The following is a 25,289-nucleotide window of genomic DNA, read 5'->3' on the forward strand; positions in this document are numbered from 1 at the left end:
GGCTCCAAGATACAGTATCTCAACTATCCCAGGAGCTCGAGAACGAAAGGCCAAGAGTATGGCCAGACTGATCCAAGGATCTCTCTTTATAACAAACGGTGCTGAGAGTCTTCCCAAGCTGCCAGATTGGCGCGTCACTCCCCATCGACATCCCACAGAAGCTGCCCTGAGTGCCGGATTTAAACCCTGCATGACCCGCAGAAACATCCACCAGATGTGCTTCTGAACTGACCAGCGATTGTTCGATGTACAATGTGAGAGACAGAAGGGTATCCTTTCTCTTAAAACACATAGATTAACTGACAAACAGTGATAAGATGAGTCTGGGGTCTGCAGTTGTGCTACCCAGATTTTCTCATCTGGAGCCACTGTGATCAGCTCCAAAAAAGCATTAAATCACACGTCCAACACAACAATCCTTAGGACAACAGGCAGCTGGGAGAAATGTGGAGGAAGATTGACTCTCACTAGGCCTTTCAAATGGTTCTGGTACAGATAGAGGTGTGTGAGTGAGGAGGCCATCAGATGATTCACACACACAGAGCCTTCGTAAAGAAAGGTCCTGAAATACTGCATGTATCTGCTGTGCAATGGGGATTCTGGTGCAAATGGCCGCCGGGTGTTAAACTGTGCTTTTAAAAATTAAAGCCTACACCACGTCAGTCAAGCACTGTAATTAATGCCTTCGATTTATATGCGATTTTTCACACCACAGGATCCTAAGAAGCACTTTAGATCTAAGAGGGAGCTCACTTCATTCACCGCTGAAGCGCAGCCCCACCTGGCTAACATGTGGCAGCCATTTGCACCAGTAGCCCCACTACGCAGATGGTGAGGTGGAGAAGCGAGAAGTTGTTTCAGCAATCGCATTATCTGGGGACTTTAAGGAGGCTAGGTCTTATAATCCCAGAGTGGGATTTAGCCAGGATGCTGGGGTTGACACCTCTGCTGTTACTAACAGTAGCCAGGACCTTGTTTTGACACCTCATTGGAAGGACAGCAGCGACAGCGGTGTCTCTCCTGCTAGCCACACTGGGGCAGCAGTTTGGAAACTGTGGTGCAGGAGACGGGGCACCACCTACTGGTGCACCAACACAACTGAGGGCAGCCGCCCAGTTTCCCTTCCAGCCTTGCGTAGCTTCTGAGATCTGAAGAAATCAGGATGGAATGGAGGGATGCTGAAACGTCTTTGAAAGTGCAGCAAAACTGTAAAAAAAAAAACTACCCAAACGTGTGCTGTACAAACTGCAGTTCCCACGATCTACCGGGGTGCACGTGTGCCCCCCTTTTCAACTTGAGAAATCAGGTCCCATTTTGGATACTAAAAGAGTTCTGTTCTCCAATGTGATCCTTACTGACAGCTTTCTTAACTCCATTTGGCTCTTTCCAGTTGCTCTCCAAAATGAAGTTTTCCTTCTGTAAGCAGGGTGGGAAAAATGACACACAGCCTCTTTCTTTAACTCTTGCTACGCTCTGCCAGGAGAGGAGGGCTCTGCTTTTAACAGATATCATAAGGAAACCTCCCACCTGGAAGGTCAGGGGGGTCCTGCCTTTTAATTGATCCCCGGGAGACTGCCCACCCCTGGACTGAAGCACATCAATCTTCGCAGTGACTGACTGGCCGGGAGGCACGGGGCTGTATTGTACTCGAGGCGAGATGCAGGAGGCATCAGAATCAGGGAACTCGAGGAGGAAGAGGCAGAGCTCGAGGAAGAAAGGCAGAGGAATCCGTCCAGACTTAGCAAAGGACCAACAGCACCAGAAACAGCTTCCAAGATGGAGGAAACAGAAGTGCAACCGAAATGAATCCGACAAGCTTGCACTTTCCAGACACTTCCTCTCCGCTCGTAGCTGCTTTTGACCACGAACCAGTTCTGACTGCAGGACCTGGCTGCCAGTCCGGAGAGGAGCACAGCAACCGCATCCTGTGTTGAAGGCTTCAGCGAGGTGCTTTCTCTTTTTTTATGAGATGTTTAGTCTCCCTCCCTCCCCCCTCCCAAAAAAAAACGATGGCAGAAAAATAAAAAGAAAGGAGAAAGAGCCTTTAATCACTGAGACACTGACCCAGAATAGGCGGCACAGACACAAGTGAAAACCAGAGGAATGTTTTTTCCCCAGGAATCCGGCTGGAGGGAGTCGCTCCACGGCTTCAACTGCGTTTGTGTTCAGGAGGGGGGGGGGGGGAAAAAAAGGTCTTAAACAAAACCAAATTGAAGGATTTGTTAAAACCAGCGCTCCAAAGTCTGTAGGGGAGTCCAAGCTCTTAACCGCATTCTCTCTGCTGTTTCCACACTCACTGCAGAGAAATGAGGCTCCAGGGAAAGTCAGCTGATGAATCTTTTAATTAGAAAGCAATTATAAATCACCAGCTGAGGCTGGGCTCAATCTACAGGGCTACTGCTAGGTGAACTCAGAAAACCCCTTCGTACCGCGCTGGAGGCTGACCTGTTAACCTATGTCATATTGTTTGATGGGGGCTACACTGGAACAATCAGAGTTTAGAACTACAGAAAAATTGGCTTAACTACCACCTGTAATAGCTTTGTGTCCTTCAGTGTTGCCGGCACGAGCAGCACTTGTGAGCCAGCTTTTTTTCAGCACATGGAGCACTCAACCCGGCTTAGAGATGTCTGAGGAGCTGCAAAATGATGCCGTCTGATAAGCAGGATGTAAAGCAAGGAAATTGTACATCTGTGTTGGGAATGCTTGCATGCCAGTAAGATTTGCTTTTGGAACTGTTTTTTTTTTATTTCGCAAAACTAAACAAAGAGACTGCATTGATCCATTAAATCAAAACAAAGGACATGTTTGGCTCATGTTCGAAGCTGTATTTGCATACCCGCTCTCCACTTCCTGGTGAAGGCAGAGTAATGGGTTCATGCAGAAAACACAAACACGCACTTTTTAACACAACCAACCAACGCACATGCAAGCCCCAAATCATTCGCATACATGAGAGCTGCTGGACGATTGCTGTTTCGCACACTCAGATCTGGCTTGGACGCAATGTACAGTAGTCCAGAACAGCCAGCAGAAAAGGACCCCACACAACCTGTTGTGCATGCGTGCAAAAACACACATGCAAAAACTCACAACAGTCCAGGCAATGGGAGGAACACACACACACACTTTGCCTCCTCCCCCCCACCTCCATCCCGGCTCTCATTTTAAAGGCAAGCGTCTGTAATCAGAGCGTTGGGCTGGCAGTTCTTGTCCTCTGACTCTGTAGTGGTTTGACTGAAGTCCAGACATTCCAGAAACAATCAGAGCCCAGACAGCAGCAGCCAGTCAGCACGGAATTCCAGAATAGTAGCGCAGGGGCTAAAAATAGACCGCGGACAAGAAGGAGGGAGTGATGAAGGGGAATTTTCTATGCACTCATTCACAGAGTTATCATAGCAGAGGGGCAAGGTAAAGTAAAGAGGAAAAGAACAAGACTATTGAGAACTGCAAGTCCATGAAACACATTGGACCTGAGAACCCACATATTGATTCATATTAAGAGTGCTTTATCAGATTTGCCCATCGTATAATGTGCTTTTTATAACACTTACTGTGTTTTTCCCCAGCGGCTGGAAAGTTCCTGTTTCATTTCTTCACTCTCTGCCATGGAAAATGTACAGCTGCCTTTCTCAGTGCACAGCTTGGAAAGAACACTACCCAAAGCCCATAATCCACAAATAGTAGGCCAGTTTTGCATCTCGGTAATGTGCGATTGCCTGAGTACAGGGGACCTGGACTGACGTCCCGCCTAAGGCCTGCAGCAGCAGATTAGTGTGATGGAGCCCCTGGAGAGACTGGATCTGGCTCCCTTGAGTTAGTCACTGTGTTGTGTGTCTGGGTAGTGCAGCACAATTGTCGTGCTGTTGTACTGCTTGAAGAGGACGTCTGCCGTACCAGAAGAGGAGACAGCGATGGCTGTGCTCTAAGGTAAACTGCTGTGCAAACACCCTACACGTCCGAGTCACGATCAGAAAGTACAATAGACTTATGGTATGGTCATTACTCAAAGCCTCTACTAGTAATGTAAAAAAATTCTAAAACAACTTAGTTTTGGGTGAGGAACAAATAACCTTGTCAATGAGCAATCTTTAATTCACATTCGACAATATTCAAAAGCCTGGCCCTTGCAATACAATGTAACTTACACACTATCTACCATTCTGAAGGGATGTAGTATCTAATGCGTTACTTTTACAAGTCAAATCTAATTAAGCACATTCCTAACAAAAATTATGAATGAGAGACGGTTACTCATTAGAGTTGTTTGGTTGCATCTTTATTAAGGATGTCATCCAGTTGTTTTTTTGAAAGAAGCCCGGGTATCAGCTTCAACAACAAGGCTGGGTAGCTTGTTCCACACTCCCACAACCCTTTGTGTAACAATGTAATTCCTGTTTTTTCAAGGCGATGTAATTATATTACTTGTGCTTTCCACTTCTGTCCTCTGGTTTGCGTTTCACTGTTTATTCTGTAGAAGTTTGTAAGTGTGACTTTCAATGCTTTTGAGGATTATGAATACTTTAATCAGGTCTCCTTGTAATCCTTTTTATTCAAGACTAAAATTCTGCCTAGGGCATTTCTTTAAGCCCAGGAATTGTTTTGTTGCCCTTATCAGGAATGAATCCAGAGCAGCAGAATATTTTTGTAATGTGGTGAATGAGGTCTTATTATCGACTTGCAGAATTTGAACATAATCCACCTAATTTTAAATTCTGCGCTTTAGAACTGGACATGTGAACCTATCACATTTTCTAATGATAACAGAATCTAGATTATTGATATAAATTAGGAACAATAGTGGTTCTAATATAGATCCCTGGGGTACTCCACCAATTCAGTCCATCTATGTTCTAACCCTTTCATCCGATTCAGTGTCACAGGGGGAGCCAGAGCTAATCCTGGCAAAAACGGGAAGGCGGGATACACCCTGAATGGGAAGCCAGTCAATTGCAGGGCGCACACAGACAAACACAGACACTCACACCAGGGTCACATTTTCCAGCAGCCAATTAATCTACCACTATATTTTTGGACTGCGGAAGGAAACTGGAGCACCTGGAGGAAACCCATATGACCACGAAGACCATGCAAACTCCACACAGACAGCACTCCAGGTCCGGGACTGAATCCAGGGCCCCACCCGGCTCTGAGAGGCAGCAATGCCAACCACTACACCTCCACCACTTCCAGTACATCAAACTGGTCTTACCTTATGTGCTTTCTGTTAGGCACACACATGCATTACCTTGAATGACCACTGACTGGAGTTTTTTTTTTTAAATCATCAAAAGCTTCTAAAAACTCTAAAATCGTGTTACTTTTTAACAGGTCAGTTAAGCAAAATCCACTTTTTGTAAATCCATTTTGACCCTCCCCTTGAACCTTAGGGCCAGATACTTTAGATAATTCTCTAGTTTAGTTCTAATAAAGTGTTTCCAAAACTTTACATATTATAGAAGTAAGACCTTATCTATAAGTACTCGGTTTAGCTGTGTTGCCCATTTAATGGATGAGTGTAACATTTCTGTTAATGCTAGTAAATGTATAACTTAGGCCTTGCTCAGCCTGAGGAATGTTGTCTATTTCTTCCTTATTAAACAGTTGAGGAAAATACTAATTTAATACCAGCCATGTCCCTTTCGTTCTGTAAAAAGTCCCCTTTATTATCTACGAGACACTATAGTTTTATTGTTTTGCTATTGCAATACTCTAAAAAGCTTTTATTTAGCCCCCATTACAATATTTCTTTCTAACCCTCTCTCTGGGCCAAATATCTTTATCCCGTGCTTGCAATTTATTGTACGCCTTTTCTTGAAGCGGACCTTTTTCCTTTTTAATAATTTCATGAAGTCTTTTCTTTCTCCCTTAATTGATTCCTTAAACCATTAGATCCACTGCTTTCTAGCCTTCGAATTACTGAGCTCTTGGGAAGAGTCCGTCATCCTTCCTCCTTAATCACATCACTGGCTGCTCTTGACACATTCGGAAGGCTAAAAGCCGCTTGTGCTCCAGAACGCGGATCAGGCGGGATTTACTGGTAAGCTAAAACAGAATTGTGATTCAGCAGAAAGGAAGAGCGCTGAGTGGAAACAGCAGAGCCATGTGAAGTGAAATGACTAGATCCGCACAGCGGTGCTTGTAGCCACAGTCTTGGTAAGCTGTTCATATGTAAGATAACGTGGACAAGGAGCTTCAAAGAGGGACAGTGGGGCCGGGGGGGAGAGACTGGGATTAAGGAAAACAAAGGGATTCCCAGCACTGTGCTGGGCATGTCTCCTGCTCCCACCTGCGGGGTGATCAATCTTCCCTAGGTGGGATACAGAGGCTGTGGAGGCACACCCGTCGCCTCCCCAAGACTGGGAAAGGTGGAGTGAATTACAGCACAATTTCCCCGAACAGCAGGGTGGCTGAACTCCCTTCCAAACACACGCATGTTCCTCGTCTCCTCCGCACCCTATTTCTGTCCACGACGGCTTGATGACTCCTCAACATCTTTCTTCCCGGAATGTTTATAAACACGCCAAGCCCGCCAAGCGAGATCCGCAGTTCTGAAACAACACATTCATTCCCCCTCTCCTGCTTAAGCCAGCCTGCCTGATTGCTCAATGGAGCAGCCCGTTTAAACACACACTTGTCACACCATTCTCAGCCTGTTTCCGACGCAAATACAGGGGAGTAATAATCACTTAAAAACAGGATTACGTTTTGAAATATTCTGTTGGCGCTGTGTAGTGTTGGCAAGGTCCGTGTGGTGCATTTCTTTTTAGCGGTCGACTAATTTCTATCATGGGAATGCAAAATGCATTAAGTACAGTAAAGCAAATTATAGAGGTGAGGTGAAAATCTTAATAATCCAGAGTTAGAGAAAAGCAGTGAAGAGAGTGTGTTCTCTGTGGAGAGGCATTAGGGTTTTGGAAATGTTTGGGAGGTTACTTGTCCATGAAGCTGCAGTGCTCATGTGTTGAACCCCAGACTAGACCTCCTACAGTATGTGTTTAACCCCAGACATATTGCCCACGGTTAACTCCACACAGTCAACCCACATTTAAATACCAGCCTACCTGTGAAGTTTAATCTCAGTCTACCTGCGTGATGAACCCCAGACAGACCGCCCCCGTGTTGAACACCAGACAGAACCCCTGTGTGTTGAACCCCACAGCACGTGTGTGTTGAGACAGTCGCACACTTACTGGGGTAAATCACAGTTCGGTGTAGGAGAACCGATCAAAAACTGTGGCAATACCGCTGGTGCCTAAAAAATTCATCACGTTCTGTTTGCCTAAGGCCAGGTTTCACCTGTTTTTTTTTCAAATTCATGGCGAACTCAGCTTCTTGGTCCAGGAGGAGGAAGAAACAGGGAGCAGGGAGGAAACACACTTGGGGAAAAAAGGCGAGAAGAGAGTCAGACACCACACAGACTCCGGCCACGTCTTTTTTTAAATGATCCATTTATTCGAAGTCTTATTGCAGATGTATTATTGCAGCAGGCGAAGGGAGGGGTGTGTTCTCAGCGGCTCTCGACTGGCTTTTCCAGAGGAGCCCCTCTCCCTCCCACAGCCCAGCTGGCAGGAGACACCTCCGGGACATTCAGAACATCCGCACACGCGGGCACGGCGTTCCCCCGAACGAAATGGCTTTGAGACAAATAAATAAAATATCTAATACAAAAAAACCCCCAACAATCATATTAATCAAACATAATGAGAGCAAAGGCACGAGACAAAATGAAGGCAGTCAAGCTGCCTCAGCAGTCCAGGTTTACAACATCCAAAATGATAACAAATAATAATCATAACAAGAACAATAAGAATAATTAAATAACATAGTAATACTATAAGAACAAATATCCAGTCAAGTTTTTTTTTTTCTCCTAAGAAGTAATTCTAATGCACCAGTTATTTCCAGTTTGGCAGAAATGTGTTTGAACGGTCTTGGTCCATCTTCCCCCCTCCCCCCCCCCATCTTCCTTCCTTCCTTCGATTCCCAGTCCCAGGAAGGTGCGGCAGACCCTACTCCTCCCCAGCAGTGGTGAGCTAACCTTGACCCTGGGCCGGGAAGGGGTGGAGGACCTTCTATAATCCATCTCACCCGAGATCTCAACTTCCTCCATAAGACCAATTATCAGTTGAGTTTGTGGAAAAGTCCACACTGCCCCCCCCCCCCCCAAAACAGAAACAGGAAAAAGGAGGGGCCCCACAAACTCAGGGGCCACGGGTGCCCAGGATGGCACTAACAGGGCACTGCTGTGAGCCCAGCAGTGTCCCGGGAACACTGAGGGCACTGTGCCAGTCCAGCCAGGCAAGACACCTAGAGTTTCGCTGCAAGGCCTTCGAAATCAACACATTCACTCCCGTTTTCCTGCTTCCCGATGTAGTCGCAAAAGCACGGGACCCGACATTAAATAGAGCAAAAAATCAACATTCTGAGAATTAAAACCGTAAAAAAAATACTAACATAGTATAACTCAATTATATTGTTACCCACAAATCCAGTTAACAATAGCATCAGTCTGAAAAGAACACAAGCTGACCAGGGGTCCCCCCCCCCCGAGTGCCGGCTGTTTAAAAGCAAGGCGCTCGGTGTCAGCGCTGTGCGCCGGGCAGCAGGGGGGGTGGCCATCTGCAGGAATGCGGGTGATGTTTCGGCCGTGATCCACCATGTTCGACGGGATGAAAGACGCCGGTTTGCCCCTTGCCTGTGCCGGCTTTGCCAAGGCTGCTGTGGTGGTGACAGGCAGGCCTGGTGAACCCCAGCAGCCGCTGCCCGCCAGCTTGAGCCCCCAGAGGCCACTGCCCTCTTAGAGGACATCCAAATCGCAAAACAAATCTAATTTGCAGGGGGGGGGGGGAATATCTAGTTCCCATATGCTTGCACGTTTATCTTTGGAGCAAACAAGGGAATTTCAGTTGTCTGTTCGGCGCTGGCTCTCCAGTGATACTGTCCTTCAATCTGTACAATTTATCACCATGCATCCCAGCCAAGTCTATCACCCGCTGACCTCTCACTCGTCTGAACTCTCGGTCTGGACCTTCCTGTTTCTTCCTCACGAACAAACAGCACTAGAATCGCATGCAGCCTCTCACTCACTACCTTTGGTGAAGTTTCATCCCCATAAAATCACGACCCGGCTCAAAATGTTCCCTTTTAACATCGCAAAGTTCAAGTTTGTTCCCAGACCTGTACCCTGCATTCCCCAAAATACCGATCTAGTCTCCGATTGTCTCCATTCTTGTCTCCCAATTAAAGCTATTTTCCATCTTTGGTTTCTTTCTACACATAACACTCTCCTCTGTGGTATCACACACATCCAAAAGCCCGCTGCTTTAGCCCTACATGCCTACTCTTAACTACATACACCTTCTACAGCCTTCTTCTGGAGTGGGAGGGGCACCGCGGGAGGGAGGGGGCGGGGCATCAGGAGAGCGAATTGGATAAGGAGCTGGGGGAGAGGTTACCCACAGGAAACAGGGGCCAGAAGGGACTGGGTACACCACGCAGTACACACTGGGCCCCCTTATTTAAGTGGGCAGCACAACGATCACAAAAACACTTTACATGGGAAAATTAAGAAAAGCAGCAGGTTGCGCCGCTAAAACTGGAGTTGTTACAACTAAAAACAATGCGCTGCTTCAGCACCGACATCAGGAAGGTTCCTAGATTTTTCTTTCCATGATCTTTAAAGATTTTTACAATATGAGACACCCCAGGTGTTTTTTAAACCAGTGCTTAAACTTGGGTCACTCCTGGTCAACGGGTGTACACCATGTTATCTATACTGTCCGATAAGCTCGGAACATGTGGGCTTTCCCAGAGATTAATCATTTGCTTTTCATTGCTGAAGATCATTTTTTGGTGGAGCTTAAAAAGCAAAACACGCATATTTGGTAAAGAAATGTCTGTGCCCCACTCACCCAGAGTAGAAGGTTCCTAAAAGTCGTTTATTGTCACAATCGCCAACCGCCTAACTCACTAACTCTGACCACCCCTTACGTCCTCATCACTTGCTCTCCCTCTCTAAAACAACTGCTCTATAACCCCCTTCTTGTCAGGTCCAGCACTAAGCTGGCTATGGCACACAGCCGCTCAATTCTGAAAAACAGTACAACACAATTTAAAGATGCGTCCACTCTGAGTCCTGCTGCACACCCTGGGGCTCATGCACCTTGGCAGCAGCTTAGACACAAAGAAACCCTACCCAGAGGTTTCACAGATCCCAGTGAACAATACTCCTGCACTCCCCAATCTTATTTCAGGTGAACGTGCCGAGGAGGGTAGTCAATCTTGGTCTCCTGTACACATGACACAAATCTAGTGCAAATATCACAGGCTGATGCACTTTGAACATTCAGTGCATCCCATCACCATCAGCATTTCGCTTCTCCGACCTTAAACCCTGCTCTGACAACTCTCCCGAAGTCTATGAGCTAGAACGTCCCGTTCATCCGCCTCCCCAGTTTGTTTTTTTTAAGGTCGTGGCTGCACATATTCGATCGCATGACGGCCCCTTTCTTAAAACAACAGCTCCAGAGAAATAACAGTGCCGCCCTACACACAAGCTCTCCGTGAAGGGCAAATTCTTTCCAATGCACGCCGCTGGCCTGCTTTCCAGCCCTGAATCACTAAGCCTGCTGACTTTATCCGAGTAAATTTACCTTGCTGGAAAAAAACCCATCTGGGTCTCCAAACAACAAGGTAATCAATTGAGGTTTCTGAGCCATGTTGACACAGCGACTCTGGACAGAATGTCAGATTGCGCAGATCTGTAAACAGCGCTTTGTGTTTTTTGTAAGCCCAGAAGGAAACACTGTATTTTTAGAAGGTATTTACTGAAGGGGGGTCTGGAGAGCCACTTGGCATCTTTTCAGCTTTGTCTCCAAATCATTAGGTTTGCAACACCGACAGCGCTGCTAATCAGAAATGGCCCACTGCAGACGGAAGTGAAAAGGGAAAATATATTTCCTCCCTGGTTGTTTTTCCAGCTCCTGTGCCTGCGCGTGCAAAGTGCTAGTGTCTGAGGGGGCACCCGCAGATGTAAATAGGTTTCTCGGATCAGACCCAAGTGCAGAAGCCCATTTGAAACAGTGGCCTGTTTGAAAGAGAACTTCTCGGGTTCCTCCTCAGTGCAGCTCCACTCAAAGGCATGTCAGGAGCCACACGGACTCGGACATCGGAAGCAATTATTCTAAAGGGAATAGAAACCTGCTCATATTACAACACTAGGGGGCCAAGGGCTCAGGAATGCTGAGCACGAGCCCTTTAGCTTACAGTCTCCTTTGTTGCTACCTGGCTTAGAAAATCATCGATTTTTGCTTGGAAAGTAAGAGGAGGGAGCTTTGCTCCTTAACAGCTCAGTGGGGATGCAACAGCATGTGGCAAAGTCAGAGGTCAGGGATAAACCAAGAATCTTTCATCAGCTCCTCACCCTTAGGGAAAAGACATATACAAATGAATATACACTGAGCCAGAGCTTCACATCAAGTACCTATTTCATATAAACTACAATTATACTGTCATAGCACATATATATGATAATAGTGATATATGTGGCTACAGATATTAATTGTTCATATACAATGATATATTGAAGACAACAATTCAAACTCTATAGTTCGTAGGATTATATATTTATAATATATGTCTGTTCCATAAGGGATAAGAGATATGGGGTGCTGAGATATTCCAGTAATGGCAGAATAAACCAGTTATGTCCAATGGGACTGGCTTTATTCTAATTTAAAAAAAAAATAAATATAAGGATATACGCATGTTTTTTTTTTTAAAAAATTAAATAAATGCAGTTAATAGTTCCAGAAACGTGACCCTGATTCATTTTCGCAAGGAATAACAAACTCGTTAGAACAAACTAACAGTTTTAAGGTGCTCTCGTAAACTCGGGCTGACTCTCTCCAGTGGGGTTTACTGTAAGAGTTTACTATGGCACGCAAAGCACAACCTTTCCTCGTTTCGTCTATGTGCTAACTTGCCTTTACCCAAGGCGTAAACATCGCAGCGCTCCTGGTGCTGCCGAGAGGCAGGGCTCCCCACAATTCAAAGCCTCAGCTTTGGACTGTTTTCAGGCTGCCCATCAGGCGGCGTGTCTTCCTGGATAAACCGCCTAGAGGAGACTTCAAAGACTGCATCCACCAGGGTTAAACCCCGGCACTCCGTGAATCCCGGCAACGCACCGTTCGTCAGGCGTGTACACGCACGCGCACACCAGCCCCCCCGCCCCTCCCTCTCAGAGCCCCCCTAAGTCAGGTTGCTGCTTATTTCCAGGGCCTGTTGGTACACCTGAGTCATATCGTCCAGGTCGCCCAGCAGGGAGAAGCTGCCATTGTCCCCGAGAGACCCCCGCGCCCCCTGGGCCCCCCGGCCGAACTTGCCCCCGTGGAGGTCCGGCGCAGCCTTGAGGCCCCGGAAGTCCCCCAGCTGGAGTAAATTCTCGGCCGAGACACAGCCCCTGATTCTGGGCTGCGGTGCCTGCGGCCAGTCCAGGAGGTTGAAGGGGCCGCTAGACAGGGTGCAGTCATCGCTCACCACGCTGGAGGGACGGCTCTGGCTGCGGGACAGTCCGGAGTCCGCGGGGGAGGCCTCCCCAGCGGGACCCAGGGCTGGCAGGGCACTGAAGGTGGAGTACTTCCCGTTGCGCTTCAGAATGCCCTTCCTGCCGGCTGCCCGTTTGGGTGGGGAGCTGGTGGGAGGAGACACCATGCTGCCCCCTAGCAGCTCGGAAGACTCACTGCGTTCCGGGGAGGAGTAGTAGCCAGACTCCCGCTGCTGGCTTGTCTTCAAGATGCCCTTCTTAGGCAAGGTGGGGGCCATCTTGGCTGGAGAGCCCCCACCTGCGGACTCCTCCTCCCGCTCCGGGCTGGACCCCGAGTCTTGGTCCTGGAGGGAGATGACAGCCTCCAGCTCCCCCAGGCTACGCGAGCGCTGCTCTCCTGTGGGCCTCGTCTTTAGGATTCCCTTGGGCCTCTTCAGGCCAAGCTTGTCCTCACCGTGGGGCGCGCCTGCGTCATTCTCCTTCTTGGACTTGCGCAGGGATCGCTGGCGGGTCAGGGCCGCGGGCTCGGCCCGTGCCGGCTTGCCTGCTCTGGGCTCGGTGCGGTGCTGCCAGTCGATGAACCTCGCCAGGAGAGGAGAGCCAGCCTCCCGCTGGGCGTCGCAGTCGCACACGCTGCTCTTGCAGCTCCAGTTGACCCACCAGTGGTTGGCAATGTCCTCCACGGTGGCACGGCGCTCAGGGTTCACCATCAGCATCCAGCGGATCAGCCCCCGGGCGTCTGGGATCAGGGGGAGAGAGAGAGAGAGAAAACACACACCGGCAGGTGAGCTGATCCTCGTTCCCGTAACATCACCCTCCCCCAAACACACCCCCGCCCAAATCCTAGCCGCCATAAAAACAGTCCTACCCTTTCAAAGCCACAATTAACCAAAGTTAGCAAAGCACATTGAACCACTACACTCGAAAGGTAAAAAGATAAAACTATCCCTAACATTCCACATGCAAGTAAAACAAAAAAAGCACAATCTGATTACAACAAAAGATACATTTAAAAAAATGAAATGGAGGGAGAACAGAGTCGACTGAAGGAGAGACAGAGGCAGGGAGAGGAGAACAGAGTCGACTCCAGGAGAGACAGAGGCAGGGAGAGGAGAACAGAGTCGACTGCAGGAGGAGACATAGGTAGGAAGAGGAGAATAGTCGACTGCAGGAGAGACAGAGGCAGGGAGAGGAGAATAGTCGACTGCAGGAAGGCAGAGGCAGGGAGAGGAGAACAGAGTCGACTGCAGGAGAGACAGGGAGGCAGGGAGAGGAGAAGAGAAAACCACGGAGAAGCACAGGAGGAAGACTGTACCGGAGGACTGGGTGGGCTCACGGTACTCTCCGTTGCTGATCTGACGGATCAGGTTCTTGTGATCGCCACCGTCGAAGGGCATGGTCCCATAAACCAGGGTGTAGAGCAGCACGCCCAGAGCCCAGCTGTCCACCTGGCACCAAACACAGCAGCAGGTCACATTCTGGACTGAACCATTGAACAGGCCGACAAAATTCGGACAGACATTTCGTTCTGCAACTCCACAAGCTGCTAAACAGCTCGACCTGCTGCTCCTTTCGAAAGACAGTCGCTCGCAGAATTATTGATATGACAGATGGTGTCAAAAGTTCGCTGATAGAGCACGTTTAGATGAGCAGATGCTTTTCACTGCAATTAGAGGAGTCTGTAGATGCTGTTGATTTGGTCAATTTGCTCGTTTACATTAGATATGAGTTTGAGGGCATGTCCCATGAGGACTTTCTGTTCTGTAAGCCACTACCAACAGGAACTACAGGAGAGCACATATTTCAGCTTCTGGATGAATTTATCCAAGAGAATGGCATCAACTGGAAAAAATGCGTCGGAGTTTGTACAGACGGTGCTAGAGCGATGACAAGCCGCCACAGCGGTGTAGCTGCACGAATTAGAGGTTGCTCTAGATATGAAGTGGACGCACTGCAGCATCCACCGCCAGGCCTTGGCAGTCAAGAAAATGCCTGAGGATTTAAAATCTGTTAGACTCTGCTGTCAAAGTTGTGAATTGTATCAAGGCTCAACCAATGAATTCACGTCAGTTCAGTGTGCTTTGTAATGTGGTAAAAGTAGCCTACCTGGCTGATATATTCTAACATTTGCAAGAGTTGAATATGGGACTGCAGGGGCTCTCTTTAAAATTTTGTGACATGTCTGACAAGATCACTGCTATGAAGAAAAAGCTGCAGCTTTTTGTTAATAAAATCAAGGCAAGTGATGGCTCTGCTTTCCCAACTTTGGAGAACTATCTGCACACATATGGTGTGGCACTTGATGCTGCTGTTTGTGATGTGATTGCAGTGCACCTCTTGTCATTGGAAGAACAGTTCTCAGAGTATTTTCCAGTTGAGGCCACATCAGAGTGGACTGGGAACCCCTTTACTGTTGATGTCATAGGAATACCCAAGGATCTGACCTATGCTGAACAAGAGAAGTTGCTCGAGTTATGATCTGATGGGACTTTGATGTCAGAATTGAAACAACAGTCACTGTTGGATTTCTGGATCCAAAGACAGAGAGAATACCCAGCCCTCTCATTAAAGGCTGTGTGGTTTTTTAAGCCTTTTGCTACTACCTACCTTTGTGAGAAAGGCTTCTCGGCTCTCGCAATCAAGACAAAGTACCGCAACAAAACGGATGCTGAGCCAGATCTGCGTCTGAAGCTCACTGCCCTCTTCCCTGACATTGCAAGGCTATGCTCGACTAAACAGGTCCACCCCTCTCACTGAAATGTTAATTGCAAAAATGCTATTTTTATTATTTGTGTGCGCATGCTCATGTTGGTCATTGAGATTTTCTGTGGTTCCTATGAGAAGATGACTTGTAGGTGGTACTTGGATGCTTTGGTTTGATCAGGGGTGGTACTTGGTCCAAAAAGTTTGGGAACCACTGCTCTAGAACATATGTGCTGTCTCGTTCAAGGTTATAAATAGAATTTCTGTTGGACAGACACCAACCCTGTTACAGGATACTGTAGGGTAGGCCTCTAGAGTTTAGGGTTGGATGTAACACAGGTACTGAAAGCAGAAGGAAGGCCATTGTGATTGTCTGGAACAAACAACACAACCATATTGTTGAGGCTGGTGTATTAGGATTTTTCAAGAAACCACCAGGTCTTACTCTTCTCTCACTTCGGACTTTTCTTATTCAGTAGTGAAGATCCTTTCCAGGATCCAGAATCTTCCAGATTTCTGCTAAAATCGCTGCTTACAGGTCAAATTCCACATTACTTCTAAACTTCACAGCTAGTGGTTATTAAGATACTGAGAGGGACTAAAAGACTGATGCTCACGTGGACCTAATGATGAGAAGCAGTCTACCATTATGAGTATGTCATAAAAAGTAATTACTTTTTTTCCCCCTTTTTTGCTGTGATTGTACATTAGCATACTGTGAATTTTAATACCTAGTTTAAGCTACACGGCGTTTAAAAGACTCTTCACATCGTCAACATAAGATCTGTTTGTTTTTATTTGTAGTTCCTAATCTCTTTTGACAGAGTCCGAGGCTAAAGAGTTAACATCCTCTCACGCGGCTCAGCTGTTCAGGGTGATGTCAGATTCGGCATTTCTGGGGAAGGTGTTTGGACAAAGGAGGTGCAATGGAAGAGGCTGAATTCCTCACATCCTCTACAAGCATTACATAACGGCCCCAGCCTCAGGAAGCTCACAGGCACGATTACGCAACGTGCCCTTCGGGGTTAATAGAACGGCTGCGATATCCTGCTGGAAAATGTTCTACGGCAATCAGGGCTGGGTGATAACCTATTGTTGGATTCCAGCGAAAGACAATTCTCCCTCCACACCAGCAGGAATGCAACCCCCTTTTTTTTTAGATTATCTTCTTTGGCTTGTTTTGTTAAAACAATTCAGAAATTGGGAGGAAAACCTGATAAGAACAGCTTCGTTGCTTCAAGTGCTTTAACTCCTTGTCAGGGGAGTGCTCCTTCAGCACTGAGCTCCCGTAAAGATATGTTTTATGGTTTGTTAGCCTTTGCATTTACAACCAAGAACAGAAGGCACTTCTTTACTTTACACAAAAAGTTGTGGGAGAGTGGAATAAGGCATGCTGATGAAGCCTGGCTACTATCAAGAAAAAGCTTGATGAGATCCTTGGATCAGTGAATTACTAACTACCATATGAGCTAGATGGGACAAACGCCCCCCTCTCGTTTGGAGCAGGAAAGTTTTCTGATTCGTCAGGGAAAATTATTTTGTGTTATTATTTGTGTTTTCTATGCTGGACGGGACACGTAGTAGAAGGTTCACAGGCACCACACTGCTCCCAGAAAGACACAGACTTTCCTCTGTCAGCTGTCAAATTAGCTGAACTGTTTATTTGATTAATTAGAACTGTTTAATGCTTTTCAGCTCTTCAGTTGTTAGAGATTTCAACTATGAAATCACGTACAGTAAGCACCAAATTAGCACCTTACACTAATGGCAAACATCTAATTAGGCAAATTATTCACTCACAATAATGAATTGATTACGTATCAGAGACCTCTAGGATAATACTGTAACAAATGAGTGAAAATCTCCCTTAGGCTGCCCAGCTGTAGGTTCACTTTTATATCAGCACACCTGCGGTTTCAGGGTATCAGGTTTGTCTCCCAAATACTGAAGCTCCCGCTAAGCAAATCATCGCTTTCATTCATTCTAGCAGCGAATACAGACCGACTGGGGACTCAAGATTTACAGCCACATTCTGTTGTCCGCCATACAACCGAGGATTACCAGATCCCTCTAATTTCTTGGCTGTGGGCTAACGAGCAGCTTGGTTTCCCCCCAGTCGTGGTTGGCCGAGCCGCAGGGGCCTGACGGGAGGGCGGGCCCACAATGCCGTGCGGGTGCCGTGTGTAGCGTTACCTCGGGGCCCCGGTAGGGCCTGCCGTTGACGATCTCGGGGGAGGCGTACAGGGGACTGCCGCAGAACGTCTGCAGGAGCCGGTCCTTGTGGTACAGGTTCGAGAGTCCGAAGTCCGCGATCTGGGGGGGGGGGGGAGAAAAGGCAAGCGTCTCCTCCATTAATCGCGCAGCGTCCCTCTCGGGGCGGCTACCGACTACCGTGTGCTGCGGAAACATTCACCGGGGAAGAAACCCACACCAACACACGCACAGAGAGCCCCTTTACATGAAAATAAAAGGGATGAAATTCTGAAGCCGTCACAGCCCTGCTTTTCCCTTTTGTATACACTTTTGTCTCCTAGATGGCCACTGACGTCAGGCCCTGTGTGTTGCAGGACACAGATTTTGCCCATGGCACTCTACTGAAAGGCACGCCTGCTCTTTCTAATATGGCAGAGCTCTGAATGACCACAATGAAAAGGTCCAGTATTGGGTCTTTGCTCAGACACCTCCCTTCAGCTACTTGTTCTGGGTCAAATTAAACCCTCCCTGACCCTAGGAGGTAAAAAAAAAATGACTCTGCAAAAACGGCACCCTTATCACCCAGCAACTCCGTTCTGCACAGCCTCTGGCTGCCCACTCTGGTTGGCCCACGCGCGCCTCCTCCCCACCCTCCCACTTCCGTCTGCCTCCGCGCTGTCCTGTTCCTGCTCAGGAAAGGGCTGATTTACCGCCAGTCGCTCCCTTCCTCTCCGCCCGGTCCTTATCTCTGCCGTCCAGCCCTCTCCTTCCTCTCGGGAAGAGGACTGGAGGAGGCTCTTGACTTCACACCAGTGGCTCGTCAGGGCTCACACACGCACGCACACACACACACACCTCCTGGCCAGACGGTGTGCCATTGCAGGGAGATTCTGGCTCTGGGAAGGGCTGCATTGCCCTGGCCAGACTCTTTCAGCCAGTGGAGCGTGTGCGTGCCGGCCCACAAGGACCCACTAGCGGTGCTCTCAACGGCACGCCCCAGGGCCACAGAAGACAGCCTGCTTACCTTGATGTTACCGTTCTCGTCCAGCAGCACGTTTTCCAGTTTCAAATCCCTGTGCACCACGCCGTTCTGAAAAGCACACCCGCTACAGTTAGCCCCTCGGATGAAACAGTCGGCACACTTCTCCATGATGGGAGGCAACCCCAGTTCACAGGGGACAAGGCCCTAATCTCTCAGTTCGGCTCACTGTTGCTTAATTGGACCACTTTAAAGTCGTTTCTCCTGTTTGCAAAATGAACACAGGGATTTGCACTTCCAGAATTGCTACTGTACTTCACTTCTTGAAGCTGTAAGGAGTGCAATATAGTGTCGGGAATGTGCAGCAGCTCAGTGTCCCGGAGGAACACTGTATCGGGTTTTCAGTCCAGCTGAGCTCTACATCTCCAGTACGAATCAATAGCTTAAACAATTTGCTTGCTTGTTTAGGCTAGAAGAGCGATCTTGTCTCTTTGCAAAGGAAAAAGTGGGGGGCTGAAACATTCTGTGATTAACAATTGAGCACAGCAGAAGCTGCTTCTGTTCTGTCAAAAGGCGTCCTTTACGATCCAAGGGAAACCAGTGACTATGACCAAACTAAAATAAAAAACAATGGCCAACTGAAGACTGAGAAACTATTCATAATATATAAGGCCGACACCTACTTACGCATTCACAAGTAGGATGTGTTTTATGTAAGAAAGAACCTTGATCATTTCTGTGGATAGTACATTATGTCCTCCTAATCTGCAGCCCTGGTACTCGGACACAAAAGCAGGAAGAGTCAGCATCGCTGTGATTCCACACTTGTAGATGTAATGTACTCTCTCAGCTGCCCACAATGACTCAGCCCTGCCCTCTGATTGGCTGGGGCTAGGACAATGGGCTCCCAGCTGGGTCGGTGACATCACTGCCCTCCAGCTGTGCTGATGGCCAACCCAGGCCGCTCGCTAACGAGAGGGCGAGACAGCAGGCTGACTGGCCACACGCGCTGCGAGGGGCCGGAGGAGAAGAGGCCACAGCGCTCAGAGTTTAAAGAGTACTGCTGTAAAATGATCAATCTAGACAATGTCGTACAGCTTTTTTTTTCTCGTCTTGAAGCTGTCAAAGTTCTCAGATCTCTTTTCATTGAGTACATTTGCCATCAGAGTCACTATATCTCCTATAAGAGTGGGCGGCAGGGCTACTTTAAAAAAAATTATACACAATTCATGGCGGAATTAAAGTGGTTCAACATAATTTTCTAAGAGAATAAGTGCCCAGGTCATTGGGAAGAGGTAGGCTAAGTGCGCTATACCTGATCATGCCCCTTTGAACAGAAAGTTAGAGATTCATTTTTATTTTTGCTTTTGAACCTCCAAAGGTCAGTCTAATCAAAGCCTGTGTCGATCGGCTCGTGATTCGCCCCTCGCAAGCTCCGAGCGTGCCGCATGTCCTCCCAAAGCCCCCCGACACCGCCGCCACGTCCCCCCCGAGAGACGCTGACGCACCTTGTGGCAGTAGTGCACGGCGGAGACGATCTGCCTGAAGAAGTGGCGGGTCTCCCTCTCGCTGAGCCGGCGCCGCTCGCTGATGTAGTCGTACAGCTCGCCCTTGCTGGCGTACTCCATCACGATCACAATCTTGTCCTTGTTCTCAAACACTGGAAGGGAGGCGGCGGGACACGGCAGGGTGAGGACAGGCCCCCGAAAACGACCACCGACGGAGAGACAATGCCACGGCAAAGGCTTTCCCACAGGATCTTTTCAAAGAGCGCAGCACACAGTCTTGAGTCTGCGGCTTGCTCGCATTTTCTGAACAGCAAAGAGTAACTCTCCACCTCAGAATCAGGACATCAGCACAGCATCAGCGATGCAGTGTAGAAACACAAATCAGACGATTCAAGTGGAAACTACAAGGAATATATAACACCTCATATTCTTTACACAAAGAGTGGTGGGAGTGTGGAACAGGCTACCCAGCCATGCTGTTGATGTCAATACCCTGGCTCCTTTCAAGCAACAGCAGGATAAGATCCTGGGTTCAATTAACTACCAAATTGAACTGAAAGGCATACCTCTCAGAATGCAAAAGCTTACAGACTTAAAATAGAAATACAACACAAAAAATAAAAAAAATATTAGTGGTTTAAACACCTGTGAGAAAAGCACAAGATCGTGATCATACTCCCTGTTAAGTACTCAGCTAAAGAGAATGAATGGAGAGAATGTACAGCTGCCGAGCTAAATGTGTTTGTTTCGATGCTTTTAGTTTTGCCTACTGTAACTGTAGCACTTTCAATCCACAGTTTCCAGAACGAGAGGCACTAATAAAAGAGGAAAAAAACATCAAGGCAATCAGTGTGAATATTAAGAAGCAGAATAGAAGGCATGTGGAAGCTGATGAGCATCCAGTCCACACTGGTGTTAGAGTGACGCCCTCCCGTAACCATCATAGGTAATAAAAAGCTGCTATCAGGAACACATCTCCGTCATGACCATGCTAGGATAACCTATACAAGCCCTGCTTCTTGGAGAACTGATGATGAGAAAGGCACAAACAGACCATATGAGCATCTCAATCCCTTGGGAGAAAAGCCCTCCTGTCCTAAACGAGGGAAGATTCTGCACCACTCATCCCGGTGCTCTCCAGGAGTGTCTGACCATTCTCCCCCTCTTTCACTGCTGTAGCTCTGCAGATGTGGTTTCCTGGCCCGGCGATGACCACAGCGCACATCTGCACGCGGTCTCACTGGACTGCAGGGGGGAGAGAGCAAAGGTGTGGACTCTGACCCAAAGGACGGAGGAGTAACAGAAACGCACCCTTTTCTCAGCTTGATTCTCAGAGAGCTACAGTACCTGAAATAACCTAACCATTCCAATAATCAACAGCGGAAAAGCACTGCACCGGGTTCTCCTTTTCGAAGCACTTGATGTGAGTTACGGGATGTACCATTTCTGAACTGCATTCAGTATTCACGGGCTCTTGTTTTCTTGTCGCGGCGGATTTCAGCGACGGGAATCGGGACGAACCGAGGCCGTGGGGCACCTCTGGGCACGTCTGCGGGGGCATTCCCAGGGCAGGCAGACACTTTCGCAGCTGGTCAGAGAGAATCACGCCTCCCTGCCACATTCCCCAGATCCGTGCCGACATCTACAGTACGTACTCAATGCAAACCAGGTCAGACCCCGGGCTCTCTCGCACGGCGTCTGGCTGCTCGTACACAGTACAATTTCACTGCCTCTCACTGCTACTGCTGGAGAACATCGGCACAGCTGCCAGCGCAAGGAGACGGGGGTGCTCGTCTCTTGTGCATCATTTCAGTAGCTTGTCCATGCAGCCCTTATCTAGCTGTCACTCGTGACCCAGTGGGATCTCAGTCAGAACTGGACTTCGGAGTTCGAACATCGACCCACCACTCTGTAATAAAGATAGTCCTCTTACAGGCCCGTCCTCTGTGCTTCTCCAGCAATAAAAACGCCCTCTGAAGCTTGAACAAGACAAAGCAAACCGATCTCTATTAGAAGGGAATGGTAAATAAAAAGTATCCAATTAAAAGGTGACTTGTGCTCAGTCAAAATCCACCAACTTTCGCCCTGCTCAAGACAGGACAGCAGCTCCTTCCCAAGATATCAAGATGCTTACCTGCTTTCTTTATCTATTAGTCAATTTATCATTTTTGACCATTTTTTTTACATAGAATAGAATAAAAGCTGTGGTTCAGGGGTAGAATTAAAGGCTTAAAATGCGATCAGTGCTCTCAGGACCTCAACGGAAATGCTTACAAAGACCGAGCTTACTTCTATCACTGTCTGGATTCTTACAGCTCGTTTACGTACCGCCAGGCCTTAAAGCAGGGATCTCCTGCTGTTTTTTGATTCCTCTCCTATAGCTAACTGCTGTCTGTGATTTTCTTTAATAAATACGCATGACTATCCATAACATGTGCTCTGTACTTCATACAGCTAAGTCAATGATGTTCATAGCACATATTTAACTACTTGCCCCAGGCTCTTCTCCCTTAAAGGAACTACCCTACCTACCATGAGATTGTGATGGTACAAAAACTAGTTTTGGGGAAAGGCTGCGAAATAAGAAAAAAAAAACACTTCAAGCCTGTCACACCCCAGTTCAGCACCCGTGTGAAAGTCAACCACTTCTCCAGCACCACCTTCAGACTGGACCTGGTCAGTTCCCTGTTGTGCAGGACAGGACTGTCTATACAGATACAGAATATACTGTAAATGTAACCACTGAAAAAGTTCACTGTATTCTTAGGTTCTGCACCTCTGGTATCTTCACTGCAATATATTTAAATTTTGGTTTTCAGAAAATGTCTTCGCCGTGTGGAACAAGGGATGTTAAGCGTCACGATTTTATTTAACAAAATTTTGGGGGGTTTAGCTCATTATTCTTCTAAGCTGTCCATACACAGGTACACACAGGCTTCACTGACAGAGCATGCACTGCAGTGAACAAGGGCTCTGTGAATATACAACAGAGTTGGCTTCATGGTTGGGATCAGGGCTGGAGTACATTGGGACACTCAGATCTACAGAGATGCAGCACAGAAGCCAGAAGTGCTGTCTCATCGGGACACTCTCGGGATACCATACACCACAGTGGGTGAACGCTTTGGACTTACTGAAGTGCACATGGCTGATTCGGGCGAGGTGAAGGGCAGATATTTTTCCAGCTCGTGTTTGTTTGTGCTGTACCCAACAGTATATGGTATATAGATACCATACAGTTCATAGTACACGGTACTGTACGGTATATATTTCACCATGTCCTAGAACAGACTTTGCTGCTCTGGAATCAGTCCAGTAAAGAGCACTTCCTGGAATCTCCTACATTGTCTGGCAGAGGGAACCAAACATTTTTAGCCTTGTACACAGAATATTATGAGGGAACCTGATCCAAGAATTCAAAATCCTCAAAAGCACCAACCGCGTCAACCCATAAAGACTTCCTTATGATCAAGAGCGAAGCACGAACCAGAGGAATTTAAGGGAAAAGTGCTTTTAAAACCGAGAACGGGAGGCGCTTCCCTACCCAAAGGATTATGGGTTCAGCTACCCAGCCATGTTCTTAAAGCCCCTACCCTGGACTCCTCCAGGGACTCTCGGATGAATTAGCGCCTAACGGCCAAATGAGCTAGATGGGCTCAATTAAGCAATTAACATTTTACATCCAAGGTTTCCTTTAACATTCCAGCGGAAGGAGTGGTGGGTGAGTGGAGATCAAGCCACGCACTGGCTGGACTGGAGGGCTGAGCTTCTTTAGTTTCCCTGTTCCCGGCTGCAGTCCCCCTCTCCTCGGCCAGTCTGTTAGACTCTGCCTGAGGTCCGTCGTTGCAGCTCCTCTCTAACAGGGAGCAGATGTTTGGCCGGGAGATCAGAGCAGCAGCCGGAGGGAGTGATCCGAAACGCAGCTCCTCTGATGTGGGACAGCTCCACACTCCATCGCCCAAACACATGGAGACACACACACCCACACACACAAACACAGATAGGCAGACTAACACGCAGACTCGCAATCTCCGACCCAGACACAATCCAAATAAACACAGACACCCAGAAACACACAGGCTACTGGCAGAGATAGGTCTTGTTCACTCCCTGCCAAGAGGTCGCAGTCTCCAGTAATGCATTTGAAGAAACAACACCCACAAAAATTTGCCACACTTTGCCAGGCAACAACTGAGTGGGGTTTTCTATCACTACTGAAAGAATATAAACTGTTAAAATCCATGAAGTCCAAACTCATTGGTGAAGAGAAAGATGCTCATGAGACGATACAGACCCTGGCAGACAAGTGGAGGAGGACAGGAGAGCAGCGACAGAGGCTCAGACAGACTGCTGATCATACTATACTAGTGATAGCCCATGATTTCCTGATATTCTAGGCCTTGGGCTCTCAGTCCTGGTCCTGGAGTTTCCCAGTGTCTGCACAGTCCTTGGTTTCAACAATACCCTAAAGCTCATTATTTCCAAGAACTTCATCACATTGATCTTTATGCGATCTCTCTTCAAACTTCAACTCAAACTTCAAATTAATTAAGCATTTGCTTTCTTGTTTCTGACTCAACAGCTCTTGAGAGATGACCTCTACAGTATATGCTGAGCACACAGAGGTGACACTATTTTGTTCACTCCCTTAGAGAGTCTGTGTTTTCCCTTCTTATGTCTACTTATGCTTCCTGTTATATTTCAGCTCACACACCTGAATGATGTAGAACAAAAACCACCAGGCATAAGGTACTACAGGACTAGTATTGAGGACCACTGACCCAGGCCATAGAAACTGAGTGACACAGACTGACCAGCCTGCCCAGAGAGGACAGGCTCAGTGACCACAGCCTGGCCATATAAACCGGGCGACACAGGCAGACCTGGCTGCCCAGAGAGGACAGGCTGTGCTCCCACTGCCAGCGGGGAGGTACAAAGAGACAAAAAGACAAAGACAGACAGAGGCAGATGGACAACAAGAATACAGACAGACCTTCGTAGACGGAGATGATGTGGGGGTGTCGGAGTGAGGACATGATCTCGATCTCCCGGCGGATGTGCACCATGTCTTGCTCGTCTTTGATCTTCTCCTTCCGGATTGACTTGATGGCCACCTAGGAGAGAGAAGGAAACGGGGAGTTACAACAGAGACACCCTGGACAAAAGCAGGACACCCCAGCTATGCAAAGGGAACATCAAAGGTCCCCAATCCCTCCAAAAGCTCGGACTGAAATGGCTAAACGGACCAATGGTGCACTTGTACTGTACATGCACACGCACGCTGGGAAATACAGTGGGATTGCAGAACAGTAGCGTGGCACATTTTAGTACAAAAACACATAAGAGCAGCAAAATCCTG

At 47.8% G+C, this 25,289-nt stretch overlaps 1 protein-coding gene across 2 annotated transcripts in view; it reads right to left on the reverse strand.

Moving 5' to 3' along the window:
• Positions 1-9,266: 9,266 nt before the first annotated feature.
• Positions 9,267-25,289, reverse strand: part of nuak1b (NUAK family, SNF1-like kinase, 1b) — a 29,405-nt gene continuing 13,382 nt past the window's right edge. The window contains exons 2-7 of one of the 2 annotated variants that reach the window (XM_088924014.1): positions 24,924-25,044; positions 19,931-20,082; positions 18,468-18,533; positions 17,444-17,563; positions 13,863-13,995; positions 9,267-13,286 (exon numbers count right to left, since the gene is read on the reverse strand). In XM_088924014.1, coding sequence (XP_088780140.1) covers positions 12,253-13,286; positions 13,863-13,995; positions 17,444-17,563; positions 18,468-18,533; positions 19,931-20,082; positions 24,924-25,044 — 1,626 coding nt within the window. In that variant the 3' untranslated portion in view covers positions 9,267-12,252. The remainder of the gene's footprint in view (positions 13,287-13,862; positions 13,996-17,443; positions 17,564-18,467; positions 18,534-19,930; positions 20,083-24,923; positions 25,045-25,289) is intronic. The other variant, XM_088924015.1, reaches the window with a different exon arrangement.

This window comes from Atractosteus spatula, chromosome 8 (assembly GCF_055471065.1).
Source record: "Atractosteus spatula isolate fAtrSpa1 chromosome 8, fAtrSpa1.hap1, whole genome shotgun sequence".
NCBI classification, from domain to species: Eukaryota; Metazoa; Chordata; class Actinopteri; order Semionotiformes; family Lepisosteidae; genus Atractosteus; species Atractosteus spatula.